Source organism: Perca fluviatilis, chromosome 14, assembly GCF_010015445.1.
Source record: "Perca fluviatilis chromosome 14, GENO_Pfluv_1.0, whole genome shotgun sequence".
Classification (NCBI taxonomy): domain Eukaryota; kingdom Metazoa; phylum Chordata; class Actinopteri; order Perciformes; family Percidae; genus Perca; species Perca fluviatilis.
The window spans coordinates 8,729,073-8,749,219 of NC_053125.1; the positions used below are offsets into that span (position 1 = coordinate 8,729,073).

Consider the following 20,147-nt stretch of genomic DNA (forward strand, 5'->3'; position numbering starts at 1 on the left):
CGTGATGAGATTCTCAGTACTCAGTGAGAGATCGCCTGTCAACCAACCTTCTGACACATAACTCTGATCCTGGTAAAGGTAGAATGTGTCACTTAGAATGTTGACATGAAAGGCACATGCACAGGATGTGACATCACTACATTCTATTTCTATGATGCAACCTATAGGCAGCTGTTGCCTTGGTGACAAGGAACTGAGGTGCATTATGGGTAACAGGCAATAAAATAAATGCTTACAATAAAAAATGTATTATCTCTGGTTGTGCTGCATAAATTGTTTTTTTTTCTTAAAGGGGTGATAGAATGGTTATATTCAGTATTTCACGCTGTTCCTTAAGGTCTCCTAATAGGGTATGTAACATTGGTTGGGCTGAAAATGTCTCTTTTGCTGTTTATTTTGGCCATAATGCTACCCTGCTCATGAATATTTAGATGAGATGCATGGTAATTGGTTGAGCTTAGCACGAACACACACACACGCACACACAGAGACACAGACACACACACGTGTGTCAGCGATTCGGGCAGGCACTGCGCCGCTGTCACAGCATACTGTGGAGCTGCTGAACTCTGAAACAGTCATACTAAATTTGCAATTAGCCATCAATTTTTGTAAAACGGCCCATATTTGAGCTTTATATAGTTGATTTCTCGGTTTTAAACAGTGTGCTTGAAAAAATAACAACAGGTGCTTCCTGAGTCTATCTGGTGGCTGAATAAATAACAGTTGACACCACTTCTGTCTTTGGCGCCAGCCGGTGGTTTCTTTCTGTTTTTGGGCGAAAGGTCACTGCTGCATAGTTCAGATCATCGGAGCCCAGACTCTGTGAATAGAAATATGTTCAGTCACTATTCTCAACATGACATTATAACTGACAACTTGGAAGTGGTTGTAGCACCTGCTGAAATACATTTTCAGATAAAATGGAATACACTTCACCTGTGTCTGTTGTAGATTCCGTTCCTCAATGTGAGCTTAGTGACAGAAACAATATGGCCAGTCAATTCACTATCACTGGCATTTGACACTGTATTGCACAATATTGCTGTTAATACATTTTGTTAAATAGGAAGTTGTTTAAAAAAGTTGTGAAAATACAATACAACTAAGTATAACTGTCATGTTGTCCTCGGGTCAAATCTGACCCGTTTTCAACATTTTTTATATCAGAAATATGGGTTTCTTTCAACCAAATTGTCCAAAAATAAAATGGATGGTTCCATACAAAACTCTTCGCAAGTACAAAATTAATGATCAGTTTAATTTTGTGTTATTATTCAATTTCATAGCATTTGAGAACATAAAAAAGGTTCAAAACAGTATTCTGACTTAACTTTGACAGTCTGTACAGATCTTAACAAAATAATTCATAATTTCATTTTTTTTAAACAAAAAAAGTTGGCCTAATTTCATATCAATGAAGTTTATTGACCATGAATTCAAAAAATCAGTGTAAAATTTGTGGTAATAAGTTGGTGTTAGTGGTAGTACAGAAAAGCTCCAAAGAAGTCGAAAAAATAGTGACATAAACTTTGAAAAAAAGCATTAAAAACTAGGGGTGGGGGAGAAAATCGATACAGCATAGTATCGCAATATTTTCCGTGGAAATACTGTATCAATACACAGACGTCAAGTATTGATCTATCATTATATATGTGTTGGTCAGTTTGTCTACTTGACAATCCCATTTTGCAGCAATGAAATGGAAGTGAGATGGACAAACAGAGAAATGTATCTTTTTAGATAAAACAGATGTTGACAAAGTTTCCTTTTGGGGACATCATTTGAAATTGGGAAAAATTTGAAGTTGGAAAAAAGGTAATAAATTGCAATATATTGCAGAATATTGCAATATGTTCAAAATCACAATATCATATCGTGATTCGTGACATAAGTATTGTGATGATATCGTATCGTGAGGCCTCTGGTGATTCCCATCCCATAATAAAAACGGCAAATCAAGGAGGACAAGTAAAAGTTGCACGGTCAGCAGTAAGACAACACAAGGGATAATTACCTTTCTGAAGCTTTTTGATTTTAACAGCCTGACAAATGATGATCATAGCGAGGAAAGCTGTCAGAGCGCCCAGGATCCCACTCATCAGCTTTGTTATTCCATCAAACATATCTACAAGAAAAAATAATATAATAATTTAATAATCATTAAATTAGACTCTGTACATTTAACCTAAATAAATAAATCTAAAGGTCCACATTACCTAAATTAAATGCGGATAGTATTCCATCAGTAGGCCACATCAATCAAAACAGACAGACCAAACTTTGCAACACTCTTACCTTGAACCTCTAAATATGTCGCATCGACAATAACCAGGTTTTTTGTTATGATATATCCACAGAAATACAGCCCAGAGTCGGATGAATTCACTTGTTTGATTTTGAGAAAAACAGCAGACGTGTTGGATGTCATTTCAAATTTTCCATTTTGAAATCCATCACAGAGTGTAGCAGGCTCAGGAGCCTCGAACATGAAGGAGACACAGCGGGGCTGGGATCTCTTACCGCTCTGAACCAATATATCTGAGAGGGAGTACTGGAAAAGTTGGAGCACAGGGCGCGGAAAGGCGTCTTCCCCAGGCTGAACCTCCACAGTCTGAGACTCAGAAACTGAGACGGAGATCCAGCCTGAAACAAACAGAATTATTCATAATTTTGCTGACAGAGCAACAGGAATGCAACCAGTGCCTTTATATGATTTAATGCAGTCAATGCTGTGGAGTAATCCAATGGCAGCACTTACTGAGGCAGCAGAGAAGTAAAACTGTCATCAAGGTGAAGTTCCTCATTGTGCGAATGATCGTGGCAGTGCAATGGTACTTTACACTGAGCTCCACCCCCACCACACACACACACTCCCCCACGCATCCATACACATCCACACACACAGCCTGAAGAACTTGTGTGACTTACAACAAACCGTGCTGTTTGTGAATGTCACATCTTGGGATAGGAATGAGTAGTGTGTTGAGTTTGAAGGCTTACCCATCATGTTGTTAGTCCACTCAGTAATACTCTTTAACGTGATGTTATTTCAGGTGCTTTTAAACAGCTTGTCAGTGCCCATTTAGATTTCCATTTGGTCATATTGTTCTGATAGGGAAAAGCAACCCGAACAAAAAGGGCCAGAGATCATGATTGTGGACATCAAAATTAACATTGATATTTTTTTTTTGCTTTTTTTTGCTGTTTATGTTTTAAGTACTACTGGCAGTTAACTTTAGCCCCTCGGTCAAGTTTAGCGGTTGTTACAGTAAAGTGTAACCAACAAAGAGGAACTGTGAGCCGGTGTAGCGCTCACCATGAGGTGGCGGTCGTGACAGTTATGTTTAGCTTCAGAAAGGTGACTGTCTTGTGACGACAATTACGGTCTTTCCATTCTTTTTAATTTGGTTAGTGTGTTTAGGCCGCACGGGGGACAATTTTAAATCAACGATAGAGAGCTTTTCCCGCTTCAGTCCCCCTACAGGTTGGAAGCAGAATTGTCCATTACATTATATTGTCCAGTTCATTCAAACTAGAGGGGAGCGCGGGGCACGAAGTAACACTTTTTGGTTTTGGCTAAATATTCGAGTTTTACTGCTCATATTTTTATACAAGCAACATACATATCTCTGCTACAAATGTGCACTGGAAGTTTGTTTGTAGGACCTACCGTTCTTGAACAATTCCACAGAGAGTGGCGATAGGTGAAATATTACAACCTGCCCCATATGCAGGTTTAGTTGTAACAGATAGAGGGTTAGTTGTAACACTTGTTAAAAAGTTGGATTTAACACAAATAATTCAATAGCATTGTGCTATACACCTAATAAAATTCTATAAAACACTTCCTTACTAACTCTGCATAATATAATAGTTAAATGTATGGATCTATTAAAAAAGTAATAAAAATAAATAGATAAAAAACATTTAAAAAAAGAAATGTGGACAAAAGAAATGCAATACACAGTTGTTCACGCTTGCACTCGCAATACTTTCAAAATATTGGTTTTGAAACATTAATGCACATAAAAGACTTTGTGAGTTAAAAATGGCTCCTTTTGTAGTATAATTATAGGTGCGGCTTAGTTGTAACACCGCAACTAGCCCCGCTGTGACGCGTTTACCTCAGGACTGGCTAGCACTTGCTAAGCGATGGTCACATCTTTTAAAATGGTACGATGTTTTAGCCAAGAGGATGGTGATCAAGACAATATAAGTTTAGACACACTGACTTTCACACGCTCTTTAGAAATCGAAAAATACTTACATGATGCCAAAACACAGTTTCTTCTCTCTCGGAGACAGCGAAGTAAACAGAATTCCAAGTTGGCGGGGAACACGTCTAATGGCAATGTCATTACATGCCCTGAAGCACATCCGTTCTACCCTGTGCAACCATCTAAAAAAACGTGTTACATTTAACCCCGCGCTACTTTTTGTCCGCTCCCCCAGATCCGCTACCCAATCTGGCAAACTTGCATTATGTAACGTAATGGACAATTCCGCTTCCAACCTGTAGGGGGACCGAAGCGGGAAAAGTTCTCTAGTGTTGCTTTAAAACAATGCTGTTTTTTCACTTTTTGACGGAAACTGAGCGCTGCATAGTTCAGAGCCCAGGTTCTGTAAGAAACATATTAACAGTCGGTTTGTAAGAAAAAATAGAATCATGTCCCTCTTTCTGAGCTAAATGACAAAAACATCATCTCTAAATTGTTCTAACACAAAGTTTTGCATTTACAACTAACATAAAAACACAAGTACCTGTATGAAATTTCCTGATTTTGACAACTAGACCAATGACGACTGGAACGAGGAAAAGAATCAGACCAAGGAGGATCACACTGGTCAGGCTCGTTATTCCATCAAACACTTCTACAAGAAAGATCATTAAATCAAACGTGTGGGTTGAGATCAGTCCATATTTGACAGTAGAAAAGTGCACACATAGGCTATCTGTTTCTTCACAATAAAAAAATAATCTTACCTTGAACTTTTAGATATGTTGCAGTGACAATTACTGGCTTTCCATCTGAGTAAAATCCACAGAAATACAGTCCAGAGTCAGCGAAATCCACATGGGTGATGTTGAGGAAGAGGGTAGTGGTGTTGGATGTCATGTTAAATTTTCCATTTTGAAATCCATCGTAGAGTGAAGCATTTGAATCAGAGCTCCACATGGAGGAGATACGGCTGATGTTGGGTCTGCTGTCCAGTCTGAACCAGAACATGTGCCCGGTAAAGCTGCTGAAGTTGGAGCACATCAGTGTGACTTGTTCAGCAGGCTGGACCTCCACAGTGTGGAACTCAGAAACACAGACAGAGATCAAACCTGAAACAAACAACATGCTCATTCCTTCACTTCAACTTGGAATTCAACACAATGCACGCACATTGTTATTAAAGGATTGTTTTACGTTTCAGTGCTGCTTTAAAAAGACGTTAACGATTGTTGTATTCAAAAAAGTGGTGGAGATACTTACAGAGTAAAGCTGTTACCAAGGCGATGTGTACAGGAGACTGCAGCAGACTGAACTGTGCTCCAGTAAGAGTGCTCTCAGCGGGGGTAGAGGGGGGAGAGGCGGGGTTTCTTTAGCCTATCCAGCTGCTCAGACTAACAACATAGATGCTTTCAGAAAGATGGCAGTCACAGCCACAGCTGTTCTTATTAAAAGCTGATTTATTCATCTGACATTACTATACAATGGTTGGGTCATTCACATTTTGATGTGAGAAACCCACCATGTCACGTTATATATCTTTTCACTTGAGTTATGTTCACACCACACCTCTGTCTCTTCCTGTCAGACAAGTGATGTGTAGCTCTCTCCCTCCATCTAACTCTGACAGGAGACTCTGGACAGTCTCCTCCTCCATCAAACACCAATCATCTTTTGTTCTCAGATTAAGATCTAACAAACACAAGCAGTCAGAAGGAGACTTTGGCTGGAATGTAGAACTAGAATTGTAGCAGATATTGCATACTTTAAATAAATATAAAATATTTATTCCAAAATTAGATTTTTTTTTCCCAACAGTGACAGCTGTTTAGTAGCAGGTAAAGCATCAGTTTCACTCTGAGCTGTAGTTCCAGATGTTTCCTGAGTCTATCTGGTGGCAGCATACACCACATCTGGCTCCAGCTGGTTCTCTGATTCAGGCCTTCTGCTGCTTGATTTACACATTTACATTTCTGCAGTGGTGGAAGAAGTATTGAGACCCTTTACTTAAAGGAATATGCCACCATTTGTTGAAATAGGTCTCCTCTATATTTATATAGGTGGGCAAACGCATTTTTGTCTCAGTGCATGCATTGTCTTAGTCCAGCGGCGCCGCCGCTAGCTTAGCTTAGCGTAATGAATGGAATCCTTTGTTGCCGTTAGCATGTCGTGAGTAAAAGTGACCCAACAACAACAAAAACAAAACCTAATTACTTCTTGTGGCCTGTGTATTCACAACAAGTAAAAATGGCAATGCAGATTAAGACTAGACGATTTCCTAGGTAGATATTGACTTGGGACTATATTGGGTGGAAGTAGGCTACAGTCGAGCACTGCTACCGGGCAGCTAGTACCTAACCTGTGTGCAGTAGGCTACTCTCAGACATGCCGTGACCCAACCGTTTCTACAGTCGATATCTAAAGCAGCTGGGTGCTCTCCTGCTGCAGTCTAGTAGTCATTGTGTTTTGTTTCATAATGAATGAGTTTTTGAGATTCATGTCACCCAAAAAGAAAAAGGTCTTCAGCCTTGATTTAAAAGAACTGAGAGTTGCAGCGAACCCTACATTTAGGTGTGGATCATTAAAAAAATGTAAACAAGTCTCCCAAGAGAAACGGCATCTCTCTCTCTCCCCCGCCTCTGCCTGCGCTGGTGGCTGTGTGTGTGTGTGTGTGTGTGTGTGTGTGTGTGTGTGTGTGTGTTGATAGAGAGAGTGAGTTTAACTCCGAAAATGCAATGAACCACAGGTTCCCCTTAATCTTATGATGGACATGTATTGTGATATTTAAAACAAACTATCCGCAAAATTAAAAGCCTCTTATTTATGAGACCAGGTCTGAGAGACCTCCAGTTTACAGCGGAGTCTCCGGAAACGCGAAGTAGCTGCCCCGGCAGGCTTGAGATTGTATTTTAAGTATTTCTATTTATTTTGAGTTTTATATTTGATGTTTCTGTCATTCAATTAAAGATTTCAAAGATTTCAGTTTAAGCATTTCTATTCAAGCTTTGCATTTTAAACTTGACTTTTTACATTGAACTTTACATTTTCAAATTATCATTTTACATTTCAACTTTGTCTTTTCAGTTTCCCTTTTCTTTTTAAAATTTATATAGTATTGATTTTTCCTAGTAGAGTAGTAAAATAATATTTTTAATTTGATCTCGCTTCGTTTTCTCTTTGACTTTCAATTTGAATTATGAATAAATATTTCCTCCATAGTCTTTAAACACGTGAAATCTTTCATATGAGGATGTGAGAGTCACACTACTTCAGTGTGGCCTCTTCGGCCAAGTTTATATGCTCATGTGAAGATAAAGTGTAGCATGCTCAAGTCTGTCCCAAGTGTAAAGATACAGAGACAGAAAGCACCCCCGCTTGTGACCACAGTTCAAACTGCAACAAAGGGCATGTGGGTGCTACATTACTTATTAAAAAAAGCTAAACCAATCTTTTAAATTAGAGAGAGAGAGAGAGAGAGAGAGAGAGATGAGATACATGAGAAAAGTATAATCTCTTAGAAAGATCATGTTTGCTACATCTTGTTAATGAAGAGTGTTGACAGGTACAGTAGGTTTTCCATGCAGCTTGTAGGCAGAGAAAAACTTACATTGATAGTTTGGCTTTGAGTCTTCTAGCCTGATTTTGTTGGTGTGTCTTCCATTGTGTGTGTGTACAAGAAAAGCATGTAATGAATAATCTTCATCATGTTAGATATAGTATGTAAGAGAGAAAAATAGTTAAAAGTAAACTGTCGGTGCCATGCATGCTGCGCTGCTGAGATTTGCCCAGACCCAGGAGGTGAATCGTTTTTGACCGGGTTTATCGCACTTGGCTATCACTAGCGGCTAAAAATGAGGCCTATACTACGAATTAACATGCCCTGATTTATTTGAGTTACCACAGCTTCAACAAACCTTAACCACCGTGTGTCCCGTGACAAGTTGTAAGTCACGGTAATGAAGTGTTAACAACTAGTTCAATCAACCCAGGCTTCCAATCCAGCCACCCACGCTCACATAAAAGAGGCGTGTGTTTACTAGCAATTACACTTCTATCTAGCCTACTGCTAGTCTAGACTTCCCTCGCTATCAAATATTCAGCAAAGCACCGCATCAAGTGAGTATCTACTGGCGCATGGGCTTAATTCCCAAACAAAGATGGTACAGAAATGAGATGACTCACTCTCGTGGCTACAAAACAGAGACCTGGAACATTGTGGGTGGAAAAGGAGCTTCTTCCTGTCCTATTCTGGGTACAACCTCCTAAATACAATTCATGAACCTGAAAATGAGCATAATATGGGCACTCTTTAACAACTTATGATATATGGGGAGCCGGTCCTTACGGTAGAAGATCTGTCATATGTCATGTCATACCAGACTGTATATGGATTGGGTAAGGCTGCTGCTTTAACGTGTATGACATAAGATCCAAGAACCAAATGTTTCTGAAAAGCTTAAATATAAGTTCCAAGGCATTTGCATTGGCAGCCCATTAGTATCTTGGAAAAAAAAAAAGAAACCCCGCCTCTCCCAAACTCTTTTATAAGAGATCAGCCGAGGGTACAAACAATGAGGATCTCTTTACCCTTGTTAACAGCTTTTACTTCTCTGCAGCTCTCGTGCAAGTACCTCGACACTTGGTTATTCTCAGCACCAAATAATGTCACAAATAACCCGCCACAGAATTCAACTTTCAAATAAGGAACTGAATTATTGTTGCCGATTGCATTGGAATACATTAAGTGCTGCATTATACGGCAAGGATAACTCTCTTTTCTGTCTCTGCTGTTTGTTCCAGGCTGGATCTCTGTCTCAGCTTGAGTCTCACACTGTGGAGGTCCAGCATCTCTTTCCAACATATTTATAGAATCTTTGCATTTATTGTCACAGTGGTATGAAAACAGCATAAAAGAAAAAACAGTAAATCAATGTGTTCAAATTTCACAATACTTTGTTTTTTCAAAGCTACCGGTGAATCTCATTTTGCGAGTGGATTTAAAGACTGAACGTAAGGTTCTGCTTTTCACTGTGCAAGTGTCCACAGAGCCAGTCATTTCAATCTCAAACATCTCTTTAAAAACAGACTCCTAATTCTGTGCGCTTTTCTCTTGTAGAGGAGTCTGATGGAATAATTGTGATCCTGGGTGTTCAGACGGTTTTTCTTCATGATAGCTGTCATTGTTCTGTCTGTTAAAAACAGGAAACTCCAGAAGAGGTATACAGGTGCGTGTTGCACATTCAGTTGTATTAAGTTTTAACAGACAAATCCACTGCTAAGTATTTGGTCGTTGCCACTAATCAGGCTTATGTTTTGTCACATAGCTGCTAAAGAAGAACGGCATCCTGAAATCAATCAATCAACGTTTTTATTTCCAGACTCAAGGTCCATTCAAAGAACACAGACATGACATACAAATATACCTTAAAAAATAAAACATATAGCAAGCCAGAAGAAACAACAATACTACATTTCTACTTAAAAGACACTTATATCAGTGTTTCCATAGTGATGATTGGTATGCATGGCACTAAACCTAGGATTTACTAATAGCATAAAAATGCTATTTGGGAGGTTCGAGGCGACAAGCCAAATAAATTTGTAGATGAGACTCCTCAACAATGCCTGGAAGGTGCTGGACCCCGGCTTTACAGAACAGGTCACTTGCACTAGAGCACCTGGGTTTTGAGCAGTATCCTCATACAGTCATTATAAGCAACCTTGAGCTTCTGTATGCTTGCCTTTTTGAACTTAGTCCATAAGGGAGCAGTATACAGAGGAGTACAATAAGCTTTAAAACAGACTCATTTTTGATCGTCATCCCGTGCACATAATGTGGAATTTTCTTACCAACATGTTAGCTTGGGCATATAATATGACATATAATACATTGAGAATAATAAGATCTTTATTTTAAATTTCAATTGTACAGCGCCCTAGTCAACCCCAGTCCTGATGACATTTATCACTAAGTCTAGCTTCTTGCCCAGAGGACAGCCACACCCCTGATATCAGTCTCTCTCACTATACCCATAGTAAGGTCCGCTGTGGATTCCCAGCTCCATGGAAACTGTCATTAAAAAAGTTCAATTTTCCTAGATCCTGCTTAATAAAAAGTTTCTTGCAGATGTGGTGTATCGGTAATGATGCTGTAATGCTATGTGGAGAGGAATCCGCTGACACTGTTTCTTGATCATAAAGGTTTATTTACATCCAAGAAATCAGCATCATGTACAAGTTTCCGGCAGAGCTCCGGAGAGGACCTGTTTTCCCAATTCTCAGTGGTCCTCTGGCTTTGTTTGAACATGGTATATATTCTATAACATATGTAACATAGATGGGGAGGAAACAATACTTTGGACCAATGACTACAAGCCAACTGGCTCTTATCTCCGGGAAGGCCATTGATAATGCATCCCAGATGTTTCCAAAGAGGTGTCTTCTGGAAAGTAAAGTTCATACTGAGGTCTCCTGTCGAATCTTAGATACCAGTCCTAAATGTTCAGATAAAGCTCAAATACATGTAGCCGGGGTTGTGTGAATTTGAACACCATCACATTTATTTCTGGTTTGTTTCAATATGTATTTTGCGTTCAAAAAATGAAAGAAATGTGCATTTGTTTTGTTTGTTGGCAGAGGATACATTTTTTAGTTAGTTATTCCAGCCAATTAGTGTGGCGGTGTCACACGCCAAGAATTGCGTGGTGCCTCTTGGTCGCTCTCTTTTCCTTTCGGGCCGGTCATCAGGGAAAAAAACAGCACGGTGGAGAATCCTGAGTACATTGTGTGGAGTAAAAGGGTAAATATTGGCGAATTGAAAACATGTATGTACAAAAGGCTAAAATGATATCTGTATTCATCTTTTAACTGGATGATATGTTATAGATGAGATTGACTTTGGATGGATGTCGATGGATTTTGTGTGTAGCTGCCAACGCCAGTGTTTCCATGTTGTTAGCGTGGTATTGTTAGCATGCATTAAGCCTCACCTATGCTAGTTTATATGGTTATTGGTAAAGTATTAGTGTATTTAGACATCAGAGTGACAAGTGTGTACGTTGGCGTCGTCCCCTGGTGAAGAACCCGTTTTCAGAGTCTGTATTCTGGGGAAATGTATGTGCTTTCTAAGTCAAACTGTACATTTAAGAATCAACTGGAGTTTATTTTGAAGGTATATTAATATTGTTTTATTTTTGGGTTTCTGTCAGTGTCCTTAGCCACCGCTCGTATGTTTCGGGGTAATTTTGTGTTAATTATTTTATTTATTTTTGGGTTTAGGCCTTCTGCCAAATTGAAAATACTGCCAATGTTGCAGAAATAAACTAACCCCTCAAGAAGTTATTGTGTCCTGTGTGGGTCTTAGTTCAGCAGGCTACATACATGTTATATAGAATGATCAGATAAAATAGGGATGAAAATACACCGCCACAGACTACAAATGTCGCATTTTTGCAGCAGGTTATCCACAACCATACGCCGAACCATATCTCCAGCAGTATTGCCAACACGCAGCCCACGACAGTTATAGGATGCAACACGCTTGTTTGTAGATTAAGATAGCGGGGCCGCAGCTCCAACGGGCCCCATTGCAACCGGTGTAGAGATGGTCGTGTTGGACCCTTTAACTCTCGCTGTGCGTGGCTCATAATATCGCCGCACAATAGAGCCTTCAGGCCATAGCTCCGGATTATACACCGTCGCAACATCCTCACACTCAACAGTCACTTTAAAAGAGCTGTATCTGGTGTTCACAGTTACAATACGATCACAGTGGAAATCCCGGCTGAGTTTTTCTTTAAGATATGTACACAGCACCTCTGCATGAAGATCCAGTGAGAATTTTGTAGCAAACACACTAACCTGTTTTGTTCGCACCACTTTTATGTTACTTTGCGACTCGTACATAACAGGCTTTGGCCTCTTGCGCGCAGGTTTGTCAGTGCGCTGCTTTACCGGGGCAGACCGGTTTCTCAACCCCTGTTTCGGGCTTGCTTCACCACAAGGCTCCATTTAGGTGAGTTTGACGTAGCACTCAGTCTCTTGCTTCCATTCTACCGCGACACATCCCAGCGCCGACTACCCCAGCTGCCTCCATAGAGACTGCTGGAGCCGGTTGTGATATTGGACGTGGAATGTCCTGTATCAGGAGACCCAAGGGGCTTACATCCCCATACAACTCCCCGCCTGATACGCGTCCCAGAAGAAGCCCCAACCATTAGGCCCTACATTGCGGCTGGAGATTCCAACTGCACTCAACATATCCTGGGTATGCTTCTACTAACACACGGCACCAGATGCCGCTCCATTTTAGCTACTCTGCATCAATAATGGAGGTGACAGACCGCAGATCCCTCGCCAACATCAGCCTGGAATTTTTACTGAATGCCTCGCCCAGATCTCACTCGCGCAGACGCTTCCATCTTGCAGAGTAGATTGGAAACAGGGCTGGACTGGCCATCTGGCATACCGGGACTTTTCCGTGGGCCGACGGACTTCATGAACGAACCGCCCGATATAAATAGGCCTTTATTGAATTTTTTGGCCGGGCCGGGCCCTTAAAGGAACCTTCAATGCGGCCCCATTGGTTAATTTTCTTTATTGGCACTGGCCCTGACCCAATCAAATCCAGGAACCCCATTCCGCGGCAAATTTACTAATCCCACTATGGCCGCCTCCCGGCCCTGAGACACGAAGCTGTAATATTATGCTGGAAGTTTAGCATTCACGTTATTATGGACAAACAACCACCAAAGTGCAAGGGAGGTGCAGAGAAATTACAGGAGAAAAGGTTAAGAGAATCTACAGGCGATTCCTAAAAATTTCCGGACATGTTTGGGGCTGTAGTAGCTTCTTCAACATCAGCATTACCTGTAGTAAGGAAGGAAGGAGAGGAGGAGGAGAGGTGGCTGGCTATACAGAGAAGCAGAAACAACATGATCATGAAGAAGCCCGAGTGACCATGACAGGGCCATGGGAGCGAAGTGAGGAAAAGATGGAAGAGAGAGTAGATGATGTGGTAAGGAGTAGGCAAATTAACAGGGACTCTCATGAAGGGAGGGAGGCTGTGTGTGTGTGTGTGTGTGTGTGTGTGTGTGTGTGTGTGTGTGTGTGTGGGGGTGTTCGCGGGCGCTAGCGCGGCCACATCATAACGATAACAAGCAGTTTGGCGGCTGTAACATTAAAGTTAGTGGCTGTCAGGTAACCTGTTTAAGCTTACATTGAAAATGCTGGCTGTTAGCCTGTTGGCTAGCTGAAAAGTCTGTGGATCTATAAAAATCGTGTTGATATAAGCATCAGTGTTCCTTGAATGGCTTAATTAGCTTCTCTTGCATTGGTGCTCTTTTCCAGGGAGTACATGTACTACTTTCAGCTTTATTGTAGCTTTTGGGAAGGGTTATAGTTATGGTTATAGTATTTAGCAGACACTTATGTCCAAAGTGACAAAATATGAATCTTACAATAGTTAAAAATAGTTAAAAATTAACAGTAAACTGTTTTTAAAGTTGCTAAGCCAATATTAAGCAAAATAGTAATAATATCAATAATGACAATACAATATCAATAATAAAAACTAATAAAAATACCATAAATATACAAATCATAACTCTAAGAATGAATGAATTATTTAAGTGTAAGACCAACAGATAAGTCTTGACACCCCTCTTGAAGGATCCAAAATGATCACATGAACACTGAACACTAGGCAACTCATATCATAGCATGCACGCATATTTTAAGAGGACTGTCTGCAGGGAATGTGTCTGACCAATCACGGTGGGTGTGGGCCGCCTGGGCCAAAAATGCCAGGGCCAATTTTTTGTCCCAGTCCAGCCCTGATTGGAAACATCCATGTTGTTAAACGTCACAGGCGGCAATTCATCCAGGTAATGGGAAACAAACCGTGGGATGTTTTCCACACACTCGTTTAATACTTTAAGGCAAGTTTTGATGTTGTTTACATCCTTCTGGTTACCTTTAAAAGTCACATTGCGTTGCTTCGTGTTTGGGCAAAGTTCAAACAACACTTTCTTTGAGGACTCAATCCACTCAGATTCAAAGTTGTTTGACGCTAGAAGGACTAGTTCATCCTGACTCAAAGTCTTTATTTTAACCGCGAGGAAGTTAAGAAACTCATCCTCTACGATAGTTTTCCCATCAACAGTCTCATAGATCAACAGTTTTATTCGAGGCTGACTAACACCATGATCAGCAGAAGGAGCAGCTGCACTCTGCTGTTACCTTCCGCCATCTTTGTGAAAGAAACAAGGTGAAGTATTACAGTAGTTAATAATATATGTTGGTATATTTAAGGTTTAAATCATTAACCAGGGCCAGTACAGATTCTGCACTGCCTTCTGAAAAAAGTAGTTCCAGTGTGTGAGATATGTGATACTAAATACTGTATTGATCTACAGAATGTGGGCTCTGATGATCTGAACTCTGCAGCTCTGAGGTTCCTTCCAAACACAATAAGGAACAGGAGGCCTGATCAGAGAGAGAAGTGGAGACTCAGGTTCTTTATAGCGCCAGCAGATAGACACAAGCAGCAATAGGACTGCAACTCTCAGTGGAACTGATGCTCTATATTCATCTGCTGCCAGAGTCAATGGCAACATTCTTTTATTAAATAAAGTTCCTATACTCATGGTCAGTTTGCATTTCCTTCCTTGTGTTTCTTTCCGTCTCACTCTCAGCAAAAAGTCTGTGTCTTTCTTATTGTGTCTGCCTCCAATCTTTATCTGAGAGGAACAACAACATATCTGATGTTTGATGAGGAGGAGCCAGAAAGACACAGATGATGATGATGATGATGATAAAGTCAAACTTGCATCTCTTCACAGGAAGAGACCGCACAGTGTGGTCTGAGCACACCTGACATCATAGTGACGAGGCCAGGCTAGCAAAGTATAAAAAGAAACAAAATCATAACAGCTTCTGTCTTTTGTACAGATTGGAAGTATAGGAAATAAATAAATTGACATAGCGATAGAATGAACCAGCGCCCTGCAGTAACAAACATGTTCTGTATGAGTTCCATCACAGGAAGTCTTCAGCCATGACCACAAACACCAAATGACTAATGCTGCTTCGAAGCCATGTTGTACAGTTTACTGTTACCTTGTTTTAGAGTAACCTCTGGATTCTATGCCAACATGTTGTGTAGTCTGCATTCGACTTTAGCTTAAAGGATCCTTACTGATCCTCTCTTTGTATTTGTATAAATACCCAGTGTATTAAGCATAGGGCATTAAGATCACTTTTTTTTAAATCTAACTGTGGAAAGAAATTAAATATTAAAGTAAATATATTATTCTTCCAACTGTTTGGATTCAATTCTCACATGCATCTTTCTCTCAGTTTGTCTTTTGTTTATTATCTTTGTATTCTCCTTGATTGTAATCTGAAGATGAAAATAAAACATATTTGAGGTTTTGTGGAGGAGGAGCCAGTGAAGGAAACTGATCTCTGTCAAATGTCCTTATAGGGAGAGTCTGCAGGGGAGGTACACTGTACTGTTTCTCTATTTGGATTTACTGACTTTTATTTTTTAATTGTCTCTATTGTACAGTATGCTGACATAGTGAATGTGTATATGAGAAATATTAAGGTAGCCCCTGACCTGGCTGTGTTTGCATGCACATACAGTATGGGCAACAACAAGTGTTGTGCCCCCACCTCGTTATTTTCCACTGTGGTTTTAACACTTTGTGTATCGGCTAAAGCGAAAGCAAAAGGAAGACTGGCCTTCAGCTCTCTGCAATAAAACCACAAGCATCAAAAGTTGTACTACTTCTCACACAAAAGCTTTACTGCTTTCATTCAAATGTAAAGATATTTTTGTTATAAAAAGCAATCACCTTCTTCACAGATGACACTGTCCAATTTATTCACACTCATTTTACTCTTTTACCTTCAAACATCTGCACCCTGCGTGCAGAAAATATCGCGCTGCTGTGCAGCCTCATACCTGCACCAGCTAGATGACAGTGTTATTAAACTGAGAGCTAGGAGTCTCCCACTGGTATGTGGACAACATGCTCATACACTACTTCCGTGACCCTTCCAAATCTTCCAGTATTTATGTAAAATGTACATATTTCTGTTAATGATGACTTCCTATTGTTTCTTTATTGTTCCTTTCAAACTCTTCTCCTGTCACTTTGCCCATTGGACACAGATGACTGTGGGACAGAGTGGAGCAGTGAGGTACACATCACTTGTTTCACAGGAAGAGACAGCACTGGTGTCTGAGCACGCTTTTAAAGTTGATAATGTGTCTAAAAATATAATTTAACCACTGCTTAGATTCTGTCATGTAGAGAAAAAAGAATCTGTGGCGCGATGTATTGAAAGACGCCAACCTGCAGGCAACAAATAGTAACAGTAAAGTCTCAACCACAGGAAGACACATAACCACACACATCAAAAGCCTAGCAGTTTGTTATAAGATCAAGAATGATGCTACCTAATGAGTTTCCAGTATTTATCAACCCCATCTGACACTGTTTCAACATCAATATCTGATTTCAGACTTGTGGAAAGCTCCAAACTCACACGTGCACAACCAGATATGAGAGCATTTACTGTGTGCATCTTAAAAGAACAAAGAAGACAATGAAGCTGCATTTTGGCAATCGGAGAGATAATGATGATGATGATAATGAATGATGATACGCGCATCACAGATCGACCGCTGCAGTTGTAGGCTGCTACGTGACGGTGGCCGACGGGCAAACACACTGCAACTTAATGAAATAGACAAAACAAGCAAATTGAGAAAACCTCTTCATTAATTTGACAACACATGCGCCAGCATTAAGCAAATGCGCTGCAAATACACACAACACAACCAGAAATAAAGAAACACGCGCTGCAAATACAGAAACGCCAAACGAAAGCACACAAACGCAGAAAAGAAACGATGCAAAAGAAAAGCACACAATAACCCCCGAAAACAAATGCCAACAAAAAACGCTGCATCCAGATTACACAACAGAAGTTCTCCAGGCCTCTAGGGGAGCACTAGTAATGGAACAGCTTGATTTTCAAGCCCTCTAGCGTGCAATGCTGGGAAGTGTGGTGACCCCTTCTGTACAAAAACACCACAGTGGACACGTACCATGAGTGTGAATTTGGTCGCCAGTCAGATGGTGTACAGTGGGCATACAGCCATTAGTGACTTGCTGCTTAACTTAATAGGAAATGACCTCAAGAATAACTTGGTCTGGTATCTGTTGAGGCGATCATTTGTTGTGAAAGACTCCACCTCTGAAGTTGAGAGCAGCCTTCCTGGAGCACAGTTAGACATCAGAGCTGTGATCGCACCACGATGAAACGGAGCCTGATAACAGCTTTAATTCTCTGCAGCATCAGTAAGTACTGACAAGACTTTTCTCTCAACTTGATAACTTCCAGCATTAATAAATATAATAATAAGCAAAAAAGTTTTAAGAGGTATTGTTTACCTAACAAGTCTCTGCTGTTTGTTTCAGGCTGGATCTCTGTCTCAGGTTCTGAGTCTCACACTGAGACTGTGGAGGGTCGGCCGGGTGGAGAAGTCACACTCACATGCTCTAACCCGTCCAACCGAGACGCTGCAACACTCTGGTTTAGAGTGGTCAACAGAACCAAGGCCAGCTGGATCTCCATGATGACCAGCTCTACAGTAAAACCTTTTTACAGTGATGGATTTCAAAATGGAAGATTCAACATGAGTACCAACATCTCCACTCTCTTTCTCCAAATCAAACATGTGGATGTATCTGACTCTGGACTGTATTTCTGTGGATTTTACATCGGAGGACCTTTTAATTTCAGTGCAATACACTTCATTGTTAATGGTAAGATTATAAAAATCCTTTGTTCTCTTTTTTGTTATATATGCTAATATCATAATTGGCAAAAAAAAGCACATTTCAAGAGAGAGGGATACAATTTTTCAAGGTAAAATCAGACATGAACTTATCTTGATTTTGTTTAAAGACAGTGATGATTCTCGATGGATGACGCAACGGAAGTCTGAAAGTAAGATTCTCTTTCACATTTCTTTAGTTGTGCCGAAGTGACTGCTAGTCCTTTTAAGATAAAACAATGTGTCTATCCTAACTTTGGTTAATGTTCTCACAGTTAGCCCGTAAATGAAAAACAGTCAATAAACGTCTTTCTAGGTTTGCTAATTTATGAAGTGCCCCAAAAGAACACATGTGACTATTTGAAAAGATTCCAAATAAGAGAGTGATACAATTTTTTAAAGTAAAATCAAAAGTAAATGTAGCTTTTCTTTTGTTAAAAGGCAGCGATGAATCTCATGATGACAACGACGACAGGAAGTGTGAAAGTAAGATTCAACATAAAAGATTGAATGTTCTCACAGTTCCTGAGCCAGTAAATGAAAACAGAGTAATTCTATTCTCTTTCTTTCAGCAGAGTCTGATGGAACAGCAAAGCTGATGAGTTTGATCCTGGGAGCTCTGACTGTTCTCCTCTTATTGGTCATCATTGGTCTGGTTGTTAAAAACCAGAAACTTCAGAAAGGTACTTCCTGAAAGCTACACTTTCTATCTTGTGTTCTATTTTTATTTCTTCACTACTTCTGTGCAACGTGAGAAAACTTTTTTGCACACCTCTTTTGTCGGGCAGGTGCGTAGGATATGATAAAGAGTAGCAGATCAACATTTTTTAGAGAAAATCCCGCACACTGACCATTACGCAAGCAATAATTTATTAGAAAAATACAACGTGTCGGTCTCAGACCTTCATCAGTTAAATTCACACATTTACCTCAACCATAGCCTTAAATAGATTGGTTGACTAATCAGGACCAATCAGGTCCAGCTCTTGAATGACGTCATTCATTCATTCACAAAAGTGGCACTCCCATCACGGACTGTGAATAGGAAAAAGGCAGAAAAAATACCACTCAATACATTTTAAAAAACAATGGATGATCAGTGCATTGTCATTAGCCCAATATGTTTCTATACTTAATCAAAGAAGACACAGTCCATTCAAAAGTAGATCATCACATTGGTTAAATTACATTGTAGCAGTCCACATTCACATGTACAATTAACAGTTACTGAGGATAAACTAGTGAGGAAAAAAGAAGGAAAAAACTAGTAAGGAAAAAAGAAGGAAAAATGTCACATTAGTACAACATAATGTTGAGATTAAATTCATCATTAAGGCCTTTTGGCGATAGCGTCTGCAAAGTAAACTTCTCACTACTTCTCTAAAATTGTGTGAATATGTTGAAAGAAAAATGTTTGCTGAATAAGAGCAAAGTAACGATGAATAATGATTGTCAGTGACCTGATTGGATGTTTTGTCTCTTTCATTCAGCTGCCAATGAAGAACAGAATCCACAACAGCCTGAGGTGAATCAACTTTTATCATTTACTTTTATTTGTTTTATCATTTTAAATTGTGTCAAGTCATTATATCATTCAAGATAAGTGAGTGTAAAAATTCTCTTTGACAGAACCGGGCCTCTGAAGAGCTGAACTACGCAGCTGTGGCTTTCCGTCCAAAAACAAGAAAAACAAGAGAAGTGGAGCCCAATGTTGTGTATGCTTCTACTAGATAGACTCAGGATGAAACCAGAGAAGACGTTCAGAATAAAACTGATGCTTTATCATATTCATTTGCAGATGGTGGACAGGAGGACTGACCATCACAAAAGGACAAAAGATGTGCAAGCTTCTTCCTAGTGCAGAGTTTGAATTTGAATCTCTTTTAAAGATGTAATTAGTGCACATCAATACAGAAAGAAGATTTTGTAAATGCTGACTTGACATCAGTGTGTCTATGCTGGTAGGGGAATACAATTCAAGAGATACAGCAGCAATCCAGTTTTACATTGGACTTAAAAAAAATAAACTCTTTTCTTGTTTATTTTCTTTCACTACTTGTCTCCGTTTCATCGGT

General features: G+C 39.9%; 2 protein-coding genes and 1 pseudogene across 2 annotated transcripts; 1 reads left to right on the top strand and 2 right to left on the bottom strand.

Annotated features, from left to right (window-relative positions):
* Positions 1-676: 676 nt before the first annotated feature.
* LOC120572384 lies at positions 677-3,092 on the bottom strand (annotated as a pseudogene).
* Positions 2,904-14,469, bottom strand: LOC120573552. The gene is made up of 6 exons (XM_039823342.1): positions 14,460-14,469; positions 5,790-5,912; positions 5,484-5,591; positions 4,988-5,332; positions 4,765-4,875; positions 2,904-3,111 (listed from the first exon to the last, which is right to left on the bottom strand). The coding sequence occupies exons 1-6, from the start codon at positions 14,467-14,469 to the stop codon at positions 3,086-3,088; spliced, it is 723 nt and encodes a 240-aa protein (XP_039679276.1). The 3' UTR covers positions 2,904-3,085.
* A 3,078-nt stretch (positions 14,470-17,547) lies between these two features.
* Positions 17,548-19,828, top strand: LOC120572381. The gene is made up of 6 exons (XM_039821679.1): positions 17,548-17,593; positions 17,714-18,061; positions 18,514-18,558; positions 18,645-18,755; positions 19,563-19,597; positions 19,702-19,828. The coding sequence occupies exons 1-6, from the start codon at positions 17,551-17,553 to the stop codon at positions 19,804-19,806; spliced, it is 687 nt and encodes a 228-aa protein (XP_039677613.1). The 5' UTR covers positions 17,548-17,550; the 3' UTR covers positions 19,807-19,828.
* The last annotated feature ends 319 nt before the right edge of the window (positions 19,829-20,147 follow it).